The following is a 23,770-nucleotide window of genomic DNA, read 5'->3' as shown; positions in this document are numbered from 1 at the left end:
TGTTCAAATAATTCCCATTAAGTTCTAAATAAAGGGTGCATAATACCTTTAATTAAACTGATGTTGATGAACATTGGGCAGGCAATAAAATACACATATTACAATTTCCGACTACTTTCAGCAGTATTGTGGAACGTTTTTCTTTCAGATATTAGTTTCATTTCTAATAAAGATTGATGTTCTTGATGCGAAATATTTATCCGTTTTCTAATAAGCTGTAAATTTCTTTTACACGTCCTTTCCATATAAGGCGTGGGTCTCAAGCCAACGGCCAATCAAATAAGAAACCATATAGCTTCTAAAAGATATATTTAACTAATTTGTTGCAACTTTCACTAAATACCAGTCGATTTCAGAATTCGAATGATATTTGGCTTCTCAGTTCTGTCCTCAAATAAGACCCCTTGAACCTTGTTGTCTCACAATGGAACCTAAAGAAGCTTCTCTTTCATCAGAGAAACACGACTTACAAAAAGCAACGACCTGTGAACCTCCGAAAGAAGTTTCAGAAGATACAGTTTCCCTTGAACATTTCCTTATTGGTCGAAGTAGACAGGTAAGCAATTTTTACAAATTGAACAAATTGACTATTTTAAAATTTGAAAACTACAGCCCATTTAAAATGTAGTCGTGAATGTAAAATTGAACCAGAGTCGAATGAAATAGAAAAAACAACACAAAAGATTTCTGATATTGTTTCTTTATTCAAGTATAACATATTAAATAGTATCTTTTCGTTAGATGATATTAATGATTTTGAATTAAAAGATGTATAAATTAATTGTTTTCCAAATTAAAGGGATAAAAATTAAATAAATTCAAAGAATTAAAAAAAAATACTTCAAATATTGGTTTTATAAATCAAAAATTAAGTTTCTGATTTTATCAAATGATGAGGGACACATTACCTTCCAAAATGTTTTTTAAAATGCTAATTGTCTAAATATATCTTATTACTAGTATTATTATATCAATTATTTGATAAATAAACTAATGTACGAGTAAAATCACATACGAAAATCTGAAATCTTTATCTCTCTCTGCACAGAGACGACAACGAACCACTTTCACCCCCTACCAGATCACCGCCTTGGAGGACCTGTTCTCCAGGACCCACTATCCAGACATCTTTGTTAGAGAAGAACTGGCTCTCCAAATCAACCTGTGTGAAGCTAGGATTCAGGTATAACTAAAAAGGCACCGTTATTAATAAATGATGCTCTGAACTGCTTCAAAATCCAGTTTCATACTTATTCTTTTTTAAATCAGAAAAAAAAATAATTATCAAGTGTCTTTTTTGGTCCTTTATTGGCATTATTTTTATTTTTTCCCTTGAAAATATTATGGTCATTTAAGCCAGTGATAAACTTAGTTTCAGATCAAAATACTATGAAGTTCTTCAGACTTTTTTTATATTGCCAATTTTGAATGTAACGGTGGCAGTACCGTATATGCGGTAATTTTCGCGATGATTTAATTTTATTTTTATTAAATTTTTTTTTGGCGATGTCTTTCAAATCCCAAAATATTAAAAATCGCAAAAAAAAAAAAATGATCACTGACGCAAATTAAAATGCTTAACATTTTTTTCATTTCCGCAAATTTTATGATACGCTTAAAAACAGGATGTACGGTATATGCAAAATGTGCAATATGACAACTTTGAAAATATTGTAATTACTGGCACCAAGTTTAATCAATATTTAAATCATGACATTTTTGTGAGGCTTTCAACTCATGTCAAATATTACTAGAAAATCTAAAATTTCAGGTTTGGTTTCAAAATCGAAGAGCAAAGTGGCGGAAGGAGGTCAGATCTTCTGGATTAGATTCCTCCATTCGTCTTCGGAATATGATGCAGCAAATTCAGAATCAAGTTCAACCTTTTCAACCACCGATGAAAAGAGGAATTCCCCAAATATCAAATGGTATCTTCAGTTATCCGTTTATGCCTCCAAACAAGATGGATGTTCTGTCTCCTCATCAGCAGACGACATCGTGTCACCAAGAGGAACAAACAGTACAGCAGAAGTAAGTGGAGGCTGCTTTCTTACTAAAGTTTTCTCGTTAAATAAAGGGACATTTGGTACTAGTCAACCCTCTCCTTTCTTATAACAATATAATAATTTTTTTCTATATATAATGGGATTTTATTTACCGAAAATACATGTAGATTTGGATCCCCCTAGCTTATTACCCTATCTATTCAAAAGCATAATACCATCTTTTGCCCACTATTCTTCTAACGTTGATCTATGTTTCCAAATGAATTGACAAAAGTATAGTTGTATTGGTTAAATTTCGTACATGTTTCATATGAGTGAATTATTGTAGAATTCCTTAGATGTGCACAATTTTTGTCAGCAAAAGAGATTCCTTCTTTTGTATGACAAAAACTATAGCTATGTTATCCGAAACTAGTTTCGCTGTTTTTTAAAAAGGTGATGTCAAACTGTGCAAATTGTGACTCTTTTCAAATGTTCTGATCAAATAATGAAATATATGTATTCAAAAGTTGTTTCAATCAAGCTAAATCTTAAGTTGGAGAATTAGTTTTAATTTTTGTACATATTTTAATTTAGAGAAATCTTCGTCTTTTTTGTAGAAAACTAATATCAGGAACAATTATCGCATTAATTTATAAATTGAAATCAAAACAAAGTTTACTATTGTTTGAAAAATGATATCGTTTTTGCGAGGCTCAATTATGATGAAAATTGCAAGATTCAAAATTTATATGTTAGCAATATGACCAACTAGCTATTGACATTGAAGTTTGTAAAAAGTAATTAAACAATACAGGCTTGGTTAATTATCATTAGACATAAAATACAATTTGTTCCCGGATTTACAAGGGGTATCGAACATTGGGAATAGGAGATCCTAAAACAGCTAAATAAAGATCCATTGTGTTTGAAAACATTTTATACAGATGCCATGAAAGAAATCTAATTTGGACAATTTTTATGAAATATTTTCTTTGCCAAAGTCTGATATTTCAACCGCGTGATAATATAATTACAAAATTAGAATATTTCCTTATTTCCATAGTTTATTAGATTTATTATTATTCAATAAAATTCAAATTTTACGCGATAGTTCGTTACAAAATTTCCTATTACATTTTAATTAATTCATGTCTACTATTTTCAGGCAATTTTTACCCTTATAATCTAATAAAATAACTGATAGTTTTAAAAATATGTGAAACTATTTCAGAGAAGATGCTTTAACAATCCATGAAATTACATTAATGTAAACTGGGCTGCAATTTTTGCTTTAGAATTTTTTCTGGTAAAATCATACTTTCTTCTTCATTGAAAGAAATAACTATGATTTATTTACTTTTGTTATTCATATTTCTGTGGGGAAAACTATGATGAATCTCTGATTTATAAAAAAGCACATTAAGTCATTTGCCACAATTGATTTTGATAACATGCTTTATATTGCATGATAAGAAAAATTGTTATTTATTATAATGTGGATTAAAATCACCTGTACTTTCGCAATAGCAAATTTTCATCAAAGCGTAAATTATTTTACTCTATCCGCGGTCCGAAACAATGTTTTGATATTGTAGAATGAACATATAAAAAAACAACAACAAATGAATATGAATTTTCTTTAGCAAATGGGGATATTAAATCGCAATTTATATTTATCACGCCGTCGCATCGCCGTCAGGACCATACATTACAACGCGTTACCCCACAAAAGACCACTGTTGAAGCAACGACGTAAAAAACGAAGTATTTCATGAAGTTACATGTATAAAGGTTACATGTATAAAGGTTTATTAAGCATCAGTTTCTTCTTTTTTTTAAATAAATGATAACGAACTCTTACGGTAAAAATAAGCAGTTAAACCAAGTTTACGAAGTAGTTTATTCACAATTATACATACGTTTATACAGGGAATATGAATTAAACAGGTAATTGGTGTTAAATTTGCTATTGGCAACACTGCATACATTTATGATTATGTACTCTAAGATGTAAGATGAATTTACCAAAAAAAAAAAAAGCTGTTACCTGCAGATTAGCATTGGTCAGTAATTGTACAAACCCATTTTCAGGGCTGTGCATTTACTTCCGGGGTTTCGATCTCATTACGGCGCACTGTGCAATTGTTTACACCACTCCATCTCTCTGTCCACGGATCCCAATGCGCATGCGTTTTCGTTGAAGCCATTGCCATTGATGATGAAGAACCAAATCAACATCGGAAATACTCTGGAAAACATCTTAGAATGTCCAAGTAGAGAGAAAAACTGAAATCCATGAGGCGATAACTCCTCTTGTGCTTAGCCGTAATTTTGTAATTTTGTCCTTTTAATCAACTCTTTTTTTCAAACATTGATTCCGAATCTGTTTATTGTATATTTGTTTATATAGCTTTTTTATTTATGTAATTACAAGTTTCTTCGTCCTTATAATGGTTTGTATGTTGAAATGATATAACATGTTACATTGTATGTACCAGTAAATTGATATTGTTTATATTTACAATAAACTACTATACCATATTAGAAATTGTTGAACCGATCCTATGTTAATATAATAAATTTAATTTTCAAATTAGGGCCTCATGGGGCATGACAAAACAATTATGATTGTATATAAACATGATATAGGTGTAACGCAGCAAGTTTTAACGTCTTTTCAATTATCTGATATCTGCTGTTAAAAGGGAGAAGTATATATACTATAGATGTTTGTAATATGTAGCAGATAGTGGTGCAAAGAACTTCATTTACTAACCACCTCTTCCAAAATATTTCAGGTTCTTTATTTCACAAATGAAAAGGGAGAAGCTGAAGCATTAATAATACGATGCCGTCTAACTAAATAACAAACAATTATTATTCCAATATACGACAAAGTGTATTTTTCATTGACGTAAGCTGTAAGCTTTTTATCCCCCCGTCCAGCATCCATCCAACCTTGTGTAAATATTTCACACAATATTTCACACTTATTTTCTTGAGCAACAAGGCCATATTAAAGTAATTTGACAGAGGATATTCTTTAATGAAAGAAAAACATTATTTTCAAGTAGAGTTTAGATGACCACAATCTTTTCTAAGCGTTAATGATTTAAAAAAGAACTGTATTTATTTAATATTCTAAAAATTCAACAAACGGCTAATGCTATACTGGTATATTAATTTCCATTAGTCTAAAGAGAAGTTATTCTGTAATTGTGTGAAAGTCTGTGTACTTTATCAGGAGACGGACATAAACGTTATTTTTGTCGTAGTTTTTTAATCGAAATTCAAAATGCTTATTCATGTCATCTTGATATCAAACAAAACGTTATCTGAAGGGGTTTCTTTACTACTGCAACAAAATGTTTAATGGAATGTAGAAGCAAATATAATTTGCATATCTATATTAGTTTAACCCGAGCAATGATCTAGCAGTTTTATAACAAACGTTTTATTTTTAAAACTGAATTTTCTTTCATGTGCTCCATTATACTTTGGAGGTTGATATTTCAGTACAGAATATTTCAGATTTTACAAGCGTTCATGAATAGTTTGGTGAGATACCTATACCGAGTACTGATAAGAAAATTCTTCACAGGGTTTAGAATTTCCAGCTTCTGTTATAGAATGACATTGATATAAAATGGGATGTTGTAATAAAGATTTCTATCTACGCCTGGGTATAATGATGGACAAGATGTTGGTACAAAGTACCTCCCCCTCATTATTTTTATAAATACATGATCACGTGACGGACGTTGTGCTTTTTTGACACAAAATGAATTATCCCGTATTGTTCTAGATATTACTTATGACAATATGTACGAGTTTTAACATGACGCAATCACTAAGCCCTGTCACGTTTCCATTGTATCAAGTGTCCCTTTGAAGGACAATTATGACAAAATTAAAACCAAGTCGGATAATTAAGTTTCTTGCTCACGTTTTCCCTTTCTTTATATGGTATAGAAGACTTAACAACAATAAATCAAATAATGGCTAAGAGCCTATGCATTTATTAAATTACACATGGTCATTAATGATAATATAAACTCTTTGTTTATTATTGTCTTGAAATGGGTTATGTAATGTGCTCCTCATTGACTGAATGTCGGTCATGTTCATTTATGAATAAAGATGAGATTTAAAAAATAAATGAAACCACACAAACCACAAAATCTTACAGATAAGTGGAAATTAGACAAATTATTTGATTTGTTGCAGGTACGCGGTTTTGTAGTTTTTCTAAATCATTGTTTGCATAAGAGAAAGCAACACTATCAAGTATTATACTTAATGTTTTATTTTTTCACCAGTTCATATCTGCTGTTTGATAGTATTCCTATATATAGAACTGTGATTTGTAAACAACATCGCCTAGAACAGATTGTCGGTTTGATTTTCTCAGACTGATTTTGTTTTCTCGAATGCATTACAATACATTTCTTTTGATTTTTTTTTGTATTGTACTACTCAATCATGTAACAAACCTGAGAGTTGAAATGTTCATGTACAAAGGCGAAAAAAAGCAAGTTTTGAGAACCTTGTTTTTAATCATTTTTATTCTCATATACAAACAATCAAAAAACGAATGAAAATTCGATAGTTAATGATAAAAATAAATATGAGTTGTGAAAATGAAATTTACATAAATCAAGAAGGATGAATTAAATAGAGGATTTGTTTGTTTGTGTAAGCTATAAAAATATTGTTTATATTCTTCTTATATATTTACCACAAAATTACCATATCAGGTAACTTTATTTAAATGATCATTTGATATGAAAAAAAAATTTTATTCTCTAAATCAGAAACAGAAAATCGAACGTTATTTTCCCCCTTTTTTTATTCGAAATGACTTGTACCTTCATTTTAAACAAAACCTCAGTAAGGGTCGTAATATTGAAAGTTGATTGTCTTGTCTGTTTTGGATTGTGTACTTCACTTCACTTGAAGCATAATTTCAAAAACTAGTTCGACGAAAACCCTGGATTTTTTTTTTTACGAAGTAACAAGGAAATAGGAAGCATGTTTGGAGAGAGGTCGGTCCCGCCGATGTTAAGTTGTGGTGTAAGTGTGATTAAAACAGGGTCAATATTGATTGATACGTTGTCAAATATTTCCATGAAGTACTGTTCAAACACTCATTTCTTTTTGTGTTATTGCTGCATCATGACTAGGCATTTTTATCGGTATTTCTCGGGTTTGGGGGAATGTAAGCTGTCACGGTATCTATTTCAAAAGATCTGTCATGTTTTTTTTTTATATAAAAATGTCTTGGTTCAGCTTCACCGGAATGTATGCGAACTAGTACTTTGTTCTATTTTTAGAACTACATGTAATATGATTTTATTTCGTTTTGAATTAATATATCCATTTTTCACAATACATTAGTTATTCACTAGTATATCAGTAAAAAAAGTAATATATAACAAATTCATTGGGCGAATTTATGTAAATTGGCTCTAAATTACTATCGTATGTTTCAAAATAGTTATTACCATTGTCATCATTTGGTTGATTTTGGGATCGCGGCGGGTAAATGAGGAGTATAAAATCCCGCAATGGCCCGTCACACAACGATCGACTTAGTACCAAGTGTGGCAAATTGATGTGGTCTTCTGCGATTACAAATAAGTAATTGTTTTACCATCGAATTGTTAAAAGTTTATGAGTTCTTTGAAAAATTGCAGTGCGTAATAATCTGTGATAAGACATATTTTGCTAATAAATGATATTTAATTTTACCTACTCGTGGCATCACGATGAAAGAAGTGCACGCAAACGGTACTTACAAAACCCACAGAGATGGAACACAAATCAATTGGCGTTGAAACGGTATTTATAAGTTAAGCTATTTAGTTCATTTTATTTCTGTGAAAATCCCCGTAAGAATGTTTAACAATGGAGGCAATCACATTGCAGGTCATGAACCTTGCTTCTTTTCACGGATGTCCTTTGCAACTATCAAAGCGATACCGTTAAAGAAATCTCCAATCTTTGCCACAAAATTAAATTTTTTTTCAGCATAAACAGATCGCTGGTCACAACCAGTTAAGAACTACATTATAGAAATTTAATATGAAGTTTACCTTAAATTGTAGTTTAGGTCTCGAAGTTATTAGAATGCCAAATACGGTAAAATTAAATCAAACTGTAACTTCATGAAGTCATAAAAATCATCTTGCAACTGGGAAATTCTGGTAAGAGAAGAATCAAAATGTTCTGAAAAATGGTTTCAAACGAAAATTCATATTAGAAAGTCTTAATATCTTTCAGCAGGAAGCTGGTGTAACATTTCCTGAAATTCTATATGGTTTTACATATGATAATATTGAAACAAATGATTTTAACCTTCCTACATTGATACTCTGAAGAGAATATCTTTGCCAACCTAACACTGTACGAAACTTCAAGTGGCAAAGTGGATAATCTAAAATAGAACACGGCCATTTATAAGATAGGATGACAATGTAAATTAAATAAAATTGATGCATTGAAAATGTAAAATATGATGATAGATATTTCACCAAAATGACTCAGCAAGAACCCTATTTCTTTGGAAAGTGATTGGAAATAATAATAGGACCTGATCGCCTTGTGCATAAACTGCATGGAAACGTGACTAAAGTGATCGATCTCCGAAATATTTCATTCAAATCCTCTTCTGTATGAAATTAATATCCCCTACATCGACTTCTGTATAGGTAGGCAGAGCAAGGGGGAATTCTGGCAGGAATGACAAGCACATTGGGCGTGAAATGCTATTTCGTAAAGCAATTGGTCACTCGACCAATCACTGTTCATCCTGCCGTATGTTTACAAGGCAGTCGATCCTAACGGAGTTTTCATATTCAATTCGACCAAGCACTGAATTTCATTCCAGTCTGCACGTCCACGAGGGTAAGTGCATGAGGTTTATTATGTAAATCAGTTCATAAATATCTGTATAACTTTTCCAAACAAGCCTGGTATGCATAATTCGACCTTACCGGGTTCAAATTATCATCCAGTTTGAATAAAAAATTAATCCATAAACTAATCGGTATTTATTTCTCGTCACATTCAAATTAAATTGGTGGCTATCATATTAAATGGCAATCGAATAAACTTAACCGTGCTATTCAATAAGGAAGAGTTAAATCCTTACTCTCGTTTTTTTAAACAGACGTTAGATTATTTAGATAAACAGTATGCGTTCAATTGTAGAGTACATTTAGAGTGGAAAAGACAGACCGTTGAGCGACATCTTAAGGAGAGTGTTTGTACTGTCTTTGTGGCGGGTCATACCTAGGTGTAGATTGTTTACATTGTCATCACACGGATAGCAAGCATACAGCTGACATGAACGGCCACAAGCAAGGTAGGACTGCAGCTTGTTGCAGTTTATTTATTTATTGCTTTTTTCCCCAACGCATTATTCCTTACGCCGGTATGTTTTGAAATCGTGTATATGATAAGATGTGTGACTCAGCAAAACTAAGGGAAATCGCCTTACCTATTATTTATTCATGTCCGAAAGGCTTATGTCCGCTGTGGACTTTAAACAAGAGAACTGCCACGGCCTTATAAACTGATAGGACCTGTCTATGGGACTGTTCGTATTTTGACAGTTGTCTTTTGAATATCCAATATTTAATTGAAAAATGGCAAACAAAACACCATTTACATCTATTGAAAACGGATTTAAAATTCGGTTCAAAATCTGTGCAGCGTGTCTTTTTTTCATTGTGTACATCAGTATCATTTGCATTTAGAGCAATAAACAGCATGATTAATTGAATCGCTTTAAATCAACCTCCTTCCTTTATAGAAAGTAGGTGAACGTTTCATTATCATGCATCTGTCATTTAATAGAACGTTAGTTCAAGTATCCTACAATGTATATGACACTGCAGGATAACCCTTGAATGTCCAATGGTTGAATAATAAGATATAAAATCAATATACATGTATTTTCATTGCTTCACAAACTATATTTAAAAATTTAAAATAATGCGATGCTAGTACATGTATTATATTAGTGTTTTGGCATATCGTACTGAAGAGAAGGTATATCATTTCCAAATTATGTCTAATTCATGTCGTCAGAGTCCCCCCCCCCCCCCCCCCCTGCTCTCTATGTTTGTTGATTATATTGTGCACTGCAAGGTGCGCCAGCACTGACAGAATCCGCATCAAGTATGCGTTAAATAATTCATACTAAACATTTTTTGTTTAGATATATCTTGATAAGGAAGGTTTATTATCCTAAAACCATCCTCCATCAGTCATCATCAAGGTCTTAGCTTTGGATTGATAAGTAAATCGATAGTTTTAATTAAAAACATATTCCGAATTGGCCACACAAGGAATGTCATTCATAAATCTTTGTAATCAGGCTGTGGACTGATTAAGTCGCACCTTAAATGACAGAAATCAGTAACTTGGAGCTGAGAAATGTATTTCTAATCAACCCAGTGCGCATACAAGATCTATGAAGTACTGATATTGTATTTTCCTTCTGGTTTATTACTTGAAATTAAAAATTTCTATGCAAACTTTATCATTGAAAAACTTCACTACCTATTATTCATTGCACTTAGTTAAAATCAAGAAAACAACCCTCAAGCAGTTTGTGTTGGGATATAACAGGAAATAGTGAAACACAATGACAAATAATGCTCTGTATTGGGTGCAAGTACAGCAGCGTCTGTGCTATTTGTGTTTTTGTACTTTAACAGGGGTTACAATAATGGCAGTTCTGTCATTTTTTTTCATTTTATGCCCTAACACTTGTCTCTGCATCCAAAATTTCGCTTATATTATTATTATACTATGGGTAAACTTTATCGCAGACGTGATTTTAATGACCAACGTAAAATATGAAAGACAACAAACTTTTATCTGATTATGATAGTGTATAACCTGGGCTGCGTTTTACAAAAGAACTTACGACTTAAGACCAAATTAATGAATGCTAATTAATCATCAACTAATCAATAATTTATTCTTATGGCTGGAAAGTATAATTATGGGAATTGAAATATTTTTAAATAAATGGTTTTATGTCAATTTTGTTCTCTAAAGATCATTTTATAAGAACGTAAATATTTACGACTTTGTCCTAAGTTCTTTTGTAAAATGCAGTCCAGGATGTGATGACGTAAGGCACGTAACCTCATCGTTACGTCCTCTTGAAGAGCTTGGTAAATAGTTCATGAAGCACTCTATGTGTTTTCACTGAACATACTTCAGAATTAGTTTTTGGCTAATAACGTTCATAAATTCAGATAAATATTACGCGATTTTTCTAAAATAAAATCCATTTTGAAGACGATCGTGTATGCATTGACGTCACACGAAGCGTCATGTTGTAAAAAAAACACTAAAGTACTTGATTTTTTTCTCATGAATATGAATGAATGCAAAATAAACACCTTTAACTGATATGCAAACATGTAATGAGTTGATTTTGAACGTACATGTAATATTCTAAAAACATAACGAACAGCAGTAAGATGGAATATACAAGAACTAGTTATCAAAAGACTGTACTCTTCAAATTGCGTTTGTAGCAATCATCCACACCTTAATTCAAATATATAATGCAACTAATATAACACAGAACGGCGTACTTTGAAAATATATTGAAAAAAAACGGATGTAAGGTACAGGTATTTCACAATGAAAATCGAAACTCTCCCAACCTATAAAGACAAAAAATTAAAAAAAAATCGAATAATTTGTACAGTTACTCTAGATATCATTGCATGCATTGTTTATAGACATAAAATAACGACGCAGAAAGGAGAGGTAATCTGACATACTGATATTATGTGAAGAAATATTATTTCAGTTTAAAATATATTATATATATTATTTTTCTTCCTAAATAATTGTCTGAATCATAACTTTTGGGTATATGGTTATATTTGAAAACATGTATGAACAAGCATGTTTCGTCCGACATATACATGCATATTTTACATATTGTGTGCATTGATACGGTTTAATTTGAAGACTAACGAAAACCATTTGTCTGCTGAGTTAAATTCTTAAAGGCAGAAATATTATACTGACATGGTCCGCTAACGTAAAATATATTTGTAAATGTTAATTCAGGAATGCAGGAAGTCTACATTATAGATAGAGTAAGTGCAAAAGTACGACCAGGGAAAGAGTGCACCACCATCCACAGAGTTGAAATAAAACGACTTGTGTCTATTAGAGATTCGTACTTCTTCTGAAATCTTCTAATCACGTGAAAACAAAATAATTGCATGATGATTAGGATTCTTAATAAAAACCAAACAGAATTTTGGTTATCACAATAATATCACCTAATCATCTCTGAGGTCTTTGGATGATGTCAAATTTTGCACGATGTTGTTGCATAAGGATCGCTGCAACTCTCTGTCGAACAGAAGAAACCGGACTTGATCAAACTTGTAAAGCGCATGTTTTGTGATCTGCATTTGATGACTAAGTTAACACACCCTTTATTTATTCAAATTTCTTTCTAAATTAAAAAAAATCCTTTTAAAAAGAAAAATAACTGTCAATATTTTTTTTATAAAACAGGGCGTTCGATTGTTATAAATATTAATGCACCCTTTTTAAAATTCAATATGTTTTGGGATAACCGAATCTGATGTCAAACTGCAATGGAAATCGGGACGAGACAGAAAAAAGTTTATCTATTTTCCGGGCACTCTATATGCAAATGGCTTTGCATCAGGTATTAAGAATTCAGTTACATTGTTGCATTTCATTCAACGAGTGTTAAACTTCAATGGTATTTTTTCCTCTCGCGCGAAATCGCGGAAAGAGGCCAAGAGAGAAACGATCACCATACGCCATGACACAGCATTTACAGAGTTTTATATTCCCAAATAAAATTTCTACACTGTCTGTCGAAATTTCTTTCGTGACTCAGCAAAAAACATGTTTAAAACGTTAATCTTCCACTAAAACATTGTCGTTCTGTGTAGTGTGATTACAGGGGTTTAATCCAGAAAACGTCTCGACTATAGTATTGAGTGACACAGGGGGTTCTAATTTTTATTAGCTGTACTTGAAAATAGTTTTATGAGAGAAAACTAGCGCGTTTTACCCGGGTCCCTTCTTAGCAATGCAATTTCACTCCTTGTTATTGTACTTGAAATTGAGATTTATTTAATAAGATTATCGTAAAACCAATCTATTAGAGGAGTTTTAATTCAACTTTGAATTGTCAAAAAATTAAAGGGCATATCGATAATTAAGTAAGTCGGTCGGCGGTGGTTTGAGATTTGATTTATATATAACAACGAATTTCAGTGAATTTAATTTCGTTTAACATGTCGAGACTACGTGCAGTACCCCCAGCGTTGGGGGGAAATCTCCCAGGGGTATTGCTCTATCATGACGAGGCATTATCACAAGGCTAACGACAGAATTGCATGTCGGCCTTTTGAAGTCTTTGTTATTCCCCGAGACAAATCGGGAGGACAATCGTTAATAACAAATAACCATTCAACTCTCAACAGTTATAGATAAAAAAAAAAACTTTATTAAGTTTTAATATGACGATAAACGACATATCTTAAAACACGAAGAGTTTTATATTCATTTTATTTAATTTGCAGGCTTTATGATTGACAACAATGAAAGCCCCCCAAATCTTTTCTGATCTTCCGAATAATATGCCCATGATATACCCCCTCTTAAATGGACAGGAGAAGACAGTTAAATTATACTAGATGATTAATTGCAATGAAATTAACTAAATTAGATTATTTTTGTGAAACATCCAGTCACCAATCTGCTAAGACAGATTAGTTGTCCCCAAGTCTATTCAGGTTAAGAAATGGTTCTTGCTTTTAGTATATACAGACTCGTAAGCTAAAGGATCCTATATAATTAAGTGGACTTTAATTTTAGTTTAAATTAAAACTTAACATAAAATAAAATAAACAATTATCGAAAATAAAATCAAAATAATAGTACATGTATATGTGTATTGATTAACAATGGTTTGAAAACAACATTCAATGTACTTTGATACATACAATGATAATCATTGATATTTTTACGATCAAAACAAGTCCCATTAATTTTCGTGTGAAATAAAAGTTTTTCCATTGTAACATTTCATTTTGAAGCACCATCCACATCAAAAAATTTTATATTAAAAAATAAGGAATAAAGATATCAAAAGTGATTTGATTTAAAAACATTACAGTCTATTATGTTTACAGTGTAGTGTTTGTAATAATAGTAATAATTTCATTTTCAAACAACGGTAATTTATTTCGAACGAAAAGCCTGAATTGAATGGAAAAAAACCTTAAACTATTTGTCATTTTAAAGCCATTTGGAATAGAATGTATTGTTTAAAACATGTGTATGAAGAAAGAGGCCATTTTATAACCAAATTATAAAATAATTTCAAAAGGCAGGAGTATGCGCCGGCAAAATTTATTATGCTTAGAACCTTGACTTTTGGATGAAGACACTACCCATATCACATTATATTTCATAAATATGTTTGTAATGCTATTATTGGCTTTTTATTACGCAACCATGCACATTTTCCTCATCAATTCCAATTTCAAAAGCGTTTCAATCAATTTTCCGTCTGTAAAGCATATCCAAGATACTATCAGTTCACAAATCATCGATGACAAATAGAAAAGCCATTGAGGTGAGAAATAAACTCTCCTGACTTTCATAAAACTGTGTTTAAATATTTATCTAACACATAGAAGTAAGGATCAGCTGACATCTTGGTACCTGACGGGTCTACCCTGAGTCTGTAGCGTGACGGGGGTGAAAGCACTCGCTCTCTCACGATGAGTGAGCAAATTCTACTTCATACCGTATAATTATAGAGGCCATCCAGCGTGTAATGCTACTGTGGTGAAAATAAGACTTGGTCTGACGGTTACAAATAAGATGTTTATGGACATTGACATACGATAATTATACTTTACACGCACATTTTAATGAAATTATTTTCAAGTTAAAATATTTTCAAATTTGGGAAAGGTTGGAATGCTGTGTCATCCAGGTGACCAGCATTTTACTACAAATTTCACTTTTTCATTAATGTTATATTGCTATAATAAATAAAAGTCAGATATGAATAAAAGCAATATATGTCAGACTTTATGATATAAGTATTTGCTCTCTAATATTAAATGTATTCGCACTAGAAAAATCTTAATGATGGGTCTTTAACTTTTCTTTACTTCAGGTATAATACATTTTAATTGACAAGTGTGATTTTTTTTTAGCTCATAACAAAATTGTAAATCTTGAAAATTACAAAAGACTTTCGTCATAAAATTGTTATCCTTCAGAATGTTATAAAACGCATTTTTCGTACATGTCAATGAACTACATAGATTTACATAGCAACTTATATGCTAGAATTTACTTTTCTCTTTTGAAAATAATTTTTATATTTCAGTATTTGAATACATTGATGATGACAATGAATAGCAAAATAATAAAAATTAACAAAGGTTCGTTTCAGTCAGGCAGTTTTCCCAATAAACACAAAGTGGGATTTATTAGTGAAAGATAATCTTTTTTGAATTCTCTATCGATGCAAAGATAAAGGAATAGTGAGTAGCCGTTGAGACCTCCCCTGTTACATGAACATGTAATCAGTCATGGAGTCATCTGTTGTAGATCGTAAAATCAACCAGTTCGGAGACTATGAGGACACATCCAACATGAAACCGGAAGATTGGGACTACAGATGGGGGAAATCCCAGACACAATTCCACATGCCCAAGATTCACCCGTATGTATACATGATACGTGCACTTTTAAACTTTTTGTATTCTTTACTGTGTATGAAAGCAGCAACGGGCTTCTCGTTTGGTTAACTCTTTCGTCGATACAAGAAACATTAGCTATTCGTTTCGAATTTCTCGACGAGACGTTGAACAACAAACAGATTAAAGCACGACGATGACTCAGACTGACTGATCAGTTATAAAAATAAAATTTGTTTATTTGAGTATTCATTGTGCAAAGAGTGTGATATTTGAAACAAGTTTTATTTGTTTTCATACCATATTTTATCCTGTTTAGTAGTATATTTTGATGAAATGATATAAAATACGCTTGAATAATCGACAGAGAAACGTATAAAGCCATAATTGTCTCTTAGAACAGCACGTATGCAGCTTGTATCAGGGTAGCGGACCTTTAAAATTGAGACCCATAGATAATTCATAAAAAGTGGCTTTTACTCAATTGATTTCTCAAGAGCAAAGTTTCTTTATTAGAAAAAGTAATACCTTTATGTAACCTATACTTGATATTTTATATATCTGGCACTTTCGTTAATTTACTACGATGCTTTTTAGTTCGAGTTTTTTTTTGTTTCAGGATGCTTTCAAAACATTCTGATACACTAACTGGGAAAAGGAAAAATTTACGTATTTTCCTACCCCTTTGCGGAAAAGCAGTTGATCTGAAATGGTTAGTTAATGTATCAATTAAAAGTATTATAAAAATAACTACTTAACTTTTTAACGTAAAAAATATATTAAATTGTTCATTTATAGTTTTAAGCTTTAGATCAATTTCGACAACTATTTTAGCCAAAATTTACAAAAAAGCTAAATTATATATGTTTACCTTTTCTGTATATAAAACCCTCTTGTATGTGGTTGAAAGGTTAGCGGACGACGGACATGACGTGGTGGGGCTGGAGTGTGCCGAGAAGGGATGCCGGGAATTCTTTGAGGAACAGGATATGCCCTACACCACCGAAAATCTGACCGAGTGCGAGGGCAAGGTCTTTAAGGTAAGATTGATTGATTGATTGATCAATATCCCTATGAGATTGTTTGTTTTACTCAAAGCACCAAATATATAAAGACAGAGTCTCCATGATAAGATAAATGGGCTATGACATAGACAAGTTAACTATATCATGCCCTATTCACATCTCCAACATCAATGCTAACGGATGTCCAACGGATGTTAAACCAACGACCAAACACAGTCCGTTGATGGTTGTCCGTTAATGGACACCGTCCCCGCTGATGCTCGTGTTGCCGCGACCAGTGTATAATTATTGAAACATGTAAAACTGACCACAACCTTATAATTGCTGGAAACGTTTTCCGCAAGCCATGGTCAACTAACGGACTTACTATTTGAGTATCGAACAAACATAAACTACAACAAACGCGAAATCCATAGGTTTTCTTTTTTATGACCGATTATTATTGTATCTCGGGTCTAAAGGACATCTACGAAAATCACAGTAAGTTGGCTGCCAAATTCAGAAAACAAATCGAACAGTTTGCGTGCATAACGGATTCACAACGCATGTAGCCATATAGCTACTGTGCCAATGCTAAACGGGTTTTATCGTGTCATTGAATGCATCTAACGAAAATGGTGAAAATAAAAGCAAAAAAGTTTTCAGTCTATGACAAACGGATGAAAATTGTCGCCATCTGTTGGACGTCCGTTAAGCGTTTAGAAGAAATATTAATTGCGTTTCTGGCCGTTGCAACTGATTTTTTGCCTCTCATACATTTGAAGTGCTATTTATGTGCATGACCTGTCGACTCCTAAATTACCCCGAAACACGGTTAAGTGCACGTGTTTTCACGATTTTTGTATAGGTAAACTGAAAAGACCAACTGTTTAAATGTCTGCACAAAAATTAGGCATTTCCATAAAAATAATCTCGGTAAGCTTAATTGACGGGCGATGAATGAACATGATTACGTGTTGTCAATGATGTTAGTTTTCAATGAAATGTATCAAACAGGCCAATTGTGGGCACGGAGAACTCAATTACCAGAAAGTGCAGGAGTCAAGAAATGTCAATTCACCTTAAACGACTGTAATGAAATTTGTTGCACAATAACTGACCTTCATTCTAAAATCTGATGTTCTACTTTTGGAATGATGTGTATTAGTTTTTAACGAATAAAGATTGACTATTAAAGTATGTTAAAGTTCATTCAAACCGGACCAAAGACTTGCATTGCTTATAGGGTTTCTGTTTTTGCAAACGCGCTGTGATTTTAGTAATCAGAAATGACTTGGCGATTTTTTTTTTACTTTAAATACGGGTTAAGCTATCAAAAGGCGGCAAACATCACACACTTCCAAATGTAGGCTTAAAATCTATTAAGAAATACTTTAAAACGTATTTTCATGTGTTAATAATGCCCATATTTTGTCAGGCTTAAAGCAAATACACGTATATCATACGTTAATCGTATAAAAAGATACACTAGTATTCTACAACATGTAGTTCTCTGTTATATAACATACAACGACTTTTATTTCATATACTTCATGTATGTAAAAACCCCTGATTTCAAAATAAAAATACTACAAGTATCACATACGCCACTTTAATATACAACATCAAACATAATAGCTGCTTCTTCAATATAACAACACATGATTCTACAAAATATACAACTATATCAAATATAACATTATATCTGTTATTATATACAATTATGTCAAATATGAAATGTTACAATATACAATTATATCAGATATTGCATGTTACTATATACAATTACATCAGATATTACATGTTGCTTATACTAAATTATACAACTTTATTAAATATAACAAGTTACTATAATATAAAACTATTTCAAATATTACATGGTACTTTATACAGCTATATCAAATATAACAATCATGTTACTATAATATACAACTATATCAAATATAACATGTTACTATAACATGTTACTATATCAAATATTACATGTTACTATATACAACTATATCAAATATTACATGTTACTATATACAATTATATCAAATATTACATGTTACCCTATAAAAGCAGAAGTACATGTATAGATGGTTACATATATTTTATATTTTATATACTTGTATATTGTAGTAACAAATATAACATATATGTTACCATCTACATCTATCTATGCTCGTCTTTTTTTTGCCTAGTGACTTGCATTTTCACCTTCTCACTACCCGGTCTGTTTGTTTTATCCCAGGAGTCTGACCCCCCTCCTCGACTTGTACAATCAAAGGGCGATGCTTCTAGGGGTCCCCTTTTGCTCTTTTGACAGTTTAAGTACAAAAAGGTCACAGTAGGAGATCTCGCGGCGTTGAGCTCGTCCTTTGGGGGACACATAGTCAATATTGGATCAGGCAATCAGTACACAATGGCGTCATTTATCATTCATTATAACAGCTACACTGAGTACCCGTTATATTGAGTAGAGTTTTTGAAATACTCAAATTTTTAAATAAAGCCCGTGAATCTTCTTATCTCAGCTTGTCTAGGTGGGTCGTTTACTTTCCTAAGAAGGTCGGCGAAAACTAGTATTTTTATCTGGGATCGAGTGGCCAGGCTAGAGTTTATTTTTTTGGAGGTCTGATATAGAGGATGTAAGCTCTGTATTGTTTCATACTGTATATATGTGTGTGTATTTGGAGGAGATGCGGTAGGGGTGTGGAACCTATGGGGAAAATTAAAAAACTTATGAAATTCAAATTTCAAAATTCCCTAAAAGAAATAGGTATATATGAAGTCTAGGATCTGACTTTATAGTTTTGAATTCGACGATAATGTCTCGTATTTTTATTCTCTCCTCGTTAGTGAAGCTTTACAACTTTGTGCAAAGGACATTCACACTTTGAAACTCTCTTTCGTATGCTCGAAAAAAAACCCAGGTCTGGCATATGTACTATACAGTATACAAATTGCTGTATCACTCCTGAAATATTTACACAATAATTGCTAATATACCTGGCTTATCTAGCGCCCCATTTCTGCACCTATGGTTGATGCGATCAATTGTGAATGTCAACAATCTCGTTTGCCGATGTCTGTCATTTCAAAAATGTGATCGAATTAAGTGATTTTATAACGCTTTATATCATCTTTCTATAAATATCCATAAATTATGAATTCGGCAGAGTTTTTTCTTTCTGTGTCATGAATTTTTATTACTTTGATTGTATACTTCTTTAGTAAAATGTTCTGTCGGAACAAGAACTAGATGTATGAAAGCAATTCGAATTCAATATTATGAATGATTTATAAGCCTGTCCCAAGATATTGCTTCCATCACTTTTTGATGATTTTTAATAAAAATACACATACCTGTAAAAGAAATACAATTGAAATCGATGAAAGGGAATATATCCAAGATATTTTCATTGAACAATTATCCCTTTTCACTCATAAAATTTCACAAGAACGAAAACAATTTTCATACGGAGATTTATAATGGGAAATGTTTACATCTTTTCTCCATTCGGAATACACTCGGAATACATCGAGCAATTTTTTAACGCTATCATCCGGGCTTATTAATGGCTGATGCAATGCTAAATCTCCGTAGACTTTCAATTTTTTGATGTGTATTGAAACCTGAAGTGGTAGAGGGGGCGTTTCAAAACAGATAATCTGGACATTTTTCATATTAGCGGATGAACGTAGTTTGAGCACAAAGGTATTTACTATTATTGAAATATCAAGCAAAAGGTGGTGGAAGCAGAAACTGGGGACAGAGTATAAAATGTACATCGCGAACGTCGGCCATCATCAATGATATAATATGTATTTATAGTAAGTTCTTGGTGATAGAGAAATATACATAAAGCAAGTCGATGGAATAAAAAAGGAATTTATCTGTTCAAAGTTCTCTATTTTGATTTTTTTTTCAATTTCAGGCTACAACTGATAAGAAGATAGCCATATACTGTTGCGATTTCTTCAAGATTTCCAGGTAAATTAATAGTTAATAGCTAGAAAAGTTCTTTTATACAGGTATAGTCTATTCATTTATATTTCAGAATTAAAATACAATTTTATAGTAACTAGTGCACTTAATCAAGATGAAAAGAATAGACACTACATGCTAGTATTTTTTCTGAGACAATAATATATTTTTTTTTATAAAATAAAAATTCTAAGCCACTTTAATTCGATTATTTTGCATTATTTATTAAAATAATTCCTTTGCGCAAATCTCCATACATACAGTATTCAGAAACCACTACTTTTGAACTCTATTAGAAATGGCTGAAACGGCAGGAATTTTGCAGACGCGTTCGAGGTGAGTTTAATAGAATGATATTGTATGACCTCTTTTTCAGCAAAACCCTTGGCAAGTTTGATTGTATATGGGACAGGGGCAGTTTTGTTGCGATTCCAGTTACACAAAGAAAACAGTAAGATCTTTTTATGTATAAATAAAATTCTAATAAGACAAACAGCAGATTTTTTCGGTCTTAAAAGATAATTATGTACTGGACTTAAATTGACAATTGTTCATAACATAATATATTTAATAATTAAAAGTAATATTGTTATTTTTGTTGAGTTGGTAATAACTACATGTATGATAATTTAATCGTTTAGGTATAGTAATATCATCACCCCCACAATGCATAAAGACACTGTCTACCTTTTGGACAGCTTTCTGGTCGACAACACAGTGTTTGGAGGTAGGCTGTGGTGGATTAAGTATCATTCTCAGAGATTTTCTCCTATAATAACGCTTGTTATACCTATGCTTATGTATTACAGGTCCACCATTCAATTGTACAGAGGATGATATTAAAAAAGCATTTGGTAAGAACAAATTTTACACCCCCTCTCGATTTTATAATGTGAAGTATCGCGGCCAATTGGAGTTAAAAATGTGCTTATACATGTAGTATATACATTTACTTGTAAAATAAAAGTACGAAAACGGTTAAAATGTACTTTAATTTAACTCTTGTAGATCTGTTTTTTCAAAAACATAATTTAATTACTATAGTCTGAATACGCATTATTTAGAAAATTGAATCTTTTAGAACCATTTTAACAAGTAGCAGGACGAAGCTATCTATTTCTTGCGTCAAACCAAGTTAAAAATGACGCTGTTTCAAGCGAAATATACACCGATTGCGTAGTCTTAGCTCAAAAGCCAGACAAATTTTGTTGATTTCAAAGAGCCATGACTGAGAAGCCAACAATGAAACATACAAGCCTACGTCACATTGCTGTTTGACACAACTACCCAAAGTCCAAGCTCTTGTTAAAATGGTTCTAAGATAAATCAGATTCACGGAGACATATTTGTTTCCGAGTTGTCGATATAGACGGAAACACGTGTTACCTGATTGACATGATATACTTGTATTTATTTATTTATACCTGTATTTATTGGAATGTTCTACCTTTGCCAGGTTCACAGACCGACATCAAGAAAATCGACGAGAGGGACGCGTTCGGAAAGTGGCAGGAGAGCTGGGGACTCAAAACGTTTGTGGAGGAGCTGTATATGTTGAAGATGAAATGAAGCGTTTTTGTGATATTGACTATTACAAACTCTCAGAGTTCTAAACAGCATTTCGAGTCCGTCGTAACGAAGAATACGCAATAAGCTGATTGGAGGAGTATATACAGTTTTATGAACTTTTAATTTATTTATTGTGTCATTTTCATTTGTTCACAATTTTTATTATTATTGTTTCATTTTAAACACCTTTGATGCTTGATAAAGATTTGTTTTGATGTAATATACTTAATTCATTTCAATATTAAATGATTATAAATTACAAATTGACGAAAGGTGCGTGTTTGTTAGTACATGCAGTTTTCTCTGCAGGGGCTGCTCCTTCATTGCCCGTATGAAACACTAAGAAAGTTCTGTGCTGTCTATGTATATGTCTCTTAGAATAATATCTCGGAATAATTTTCCTTATTCATATCAAATAAGGAAAAGTACGCAAATTCTCAACACGTTACATTAGATGGAACAACTAATTTTTCCATATGCATGTATGTGTAAATTTATACCTCCCTCGAGCTCGTCTGACGCCAGCCTGTGAAATCAATGGGGTACTTGCTCTCAGTTCTGAAAGTTTTGATCATCACGAATTAATCTTCTCAGATTTAACCTTAAAAGTGTAAAAAAGAACGATGTATGTATTATGTTTTAAAGTTTACAATTAATAAGCAAGTTACAATTTATTAAAATGCTGTCTTTAAAAGTTAACAAAATTTGTGTAGTTATTCATAAGCGGGTTGATCGCTTTTAAATTGGATAAAACTGGATCGTGTAAAGTTTTTAGTACAAATCACAAACGATTTTTATAGGAAATAGAGAGAAAAATACTGATTGGGTAAAATATTATTTCACCATCGACCTACCATAACTTGGCTTTATTTAAAGCACGGGACTCACGCTCAGACGTCAGATTTTAAAATAATTACAGTTTATGACTGTTCTTATATGAACGGATTGGTTGTTCCTTCTACGCGACCTATTGCTCGACAGTAATAAAAAATTGAAGTACTTAAATCCCTTCCTGTAAACGTGGACAATGAGAGAGAGAGAGAGAGAGAGAGAGAGAGAGAGAGAGAGAGAGAGAGAGCTTTTTCTTAAGGTGTGCATACAATTAGATTTTTAAAGGGACTTGGACACGATTTGACTTAAAATTTTCAAATTTTATTTTTCCATTTTCAATGTTTATTCTGATAGATATAGAAGTTTTTAATGCTATGTCAAAATTTGAAAGTCAAACATCAAGTTATAAGCAAGATACAGAGTTCATAATTCTTTGTTTTGTAAACAAAGCTCGAATATTGTCATTTTTACATATATGCGTTGTATTGATGTAGGTTTCAATCAAGTGTATCTTGTTTTGGTTGATACTAGTATTTATGAAGATATTGTTTTAGTTTAAATTGTTTTTTACATGTCATTTTGTCTAAGAAATGGTAAATCTCTACATTGCATATTTTGTAAACGACTATAAGACTCGAGCTTTGTTTACAAAAC

At 32.0% G+C, this 23,770-nt stretch overlaps 2 protein-coding genes across 2 annotated transcripts; both read left to right on the top strand.

Moving 5' to 3' along the window:
- The first annotated feature begins 282 nt into the window (after positions 1 to 282).
- Positions 283 to 4,472, top strand: LOC105335514 (retinal homeobox protein Rx1). Its single transcript, XM_011439424.4, has 4 exons — positions 283 to 556; positions 1,049 to 1,183; positions 1,772 to 2,031; positions 4,080 to 4,472. Exons 1-4 carry the CDS (start codon positions 425 to 427, stop codon positions 4,276 to 4,278), a joined length of 726 nt encoding a protein of 241 aa, XP_011437726.3. The 5' UTR covers positions 283 to 424; the 3' UTR covers positions 4,279 to 4,472.
- A 4,264-nt stretch (positions 4,473 to 8,736) lies between these two features.
- LOC105335515 (probable thiopurine S-methyltransferase) lies at positions 8,737 to 22,548 on the top strand. The gene is made up of 10 exons (XM_034458762.2): positions 8,737 to 8,894; positions 9,201 to 9,354; positions 15,651 to 15,765; positions 16,359 to 16,451; positions 16,650 to 16,779; positions 20,667 to 20,722; positions 21,093 to 21,167; positions 21,358 to 21,443; positions 21,526 to 21,570; positions 22,173 to 22,548. The coding sequence occupies exons 2-10, from the start codon at positions 9,336 to 9,338 to the stop codon at positions 22,283 to 22,285; spliced, it is 732 nt and encodes a 243-aa protein (XP_034314653.2). The 5' UTR covers positions 8,737 to 8,894; positions 9,201 to 9,335; the 3' UTR covers positions 22,286 to 22,548.
- Positions 22,549 to 23,770: the final 1,222 nt, after the last annotated feature.

This window comes from Magallana gigas, chromosome 7 (genome assembly GCF_963853765.1).
Source record: "Magallana gigas chromosome 7, xbMagGiga1.1, whole genome shotgun sequence".
Lineage (NCBI taxonomy): Eukaryota > Metazoa > Mollusca > Bivalvia > Ostreida > Ostreidae > Magallana > Magallana gigas.
This window is presented reverse-complemented; position numbering and strand designations above follow the sequence as displayed.

Coding starts and splice junctions, on each gene's coding strand:
- LOC105335514 (XM_011439424.4), top strand. CDS start 425: ATGGAACCTAAAGAAGCTTCTCTTTCATCAGAGAAACACGACTTACAA. Junction 557..1,048: donor TTATTGGTCGAAGTAGACAG/GTAAGCAATTTT, acceptor CTCTCTGCACAG/AGACGACAACGAACCACTTT. Junction 2,032..4,079: donor GAACAAACAGTACAGCAGAA/GTAAGTGGAGGC, acceptor ACCCATTTTCAG/GGCTGTGCATTTACTTCCGG.
- LOC105335515 (XM_034458762.2), top strand. Junction 15,766..16,358: donor CACATGCCCAAGATTCACCC/GTATGTATACAT, acceptor TTTTTGTTTCAG/GATGCTTTCAAAACATTCTG. Junction 21,168..21,357: donor CCAGTTACACAAAGAAAACA/GTAAGATCTTTT, acceptor TTAATCGTTTAG/GTATAGTAATATCATCACCC.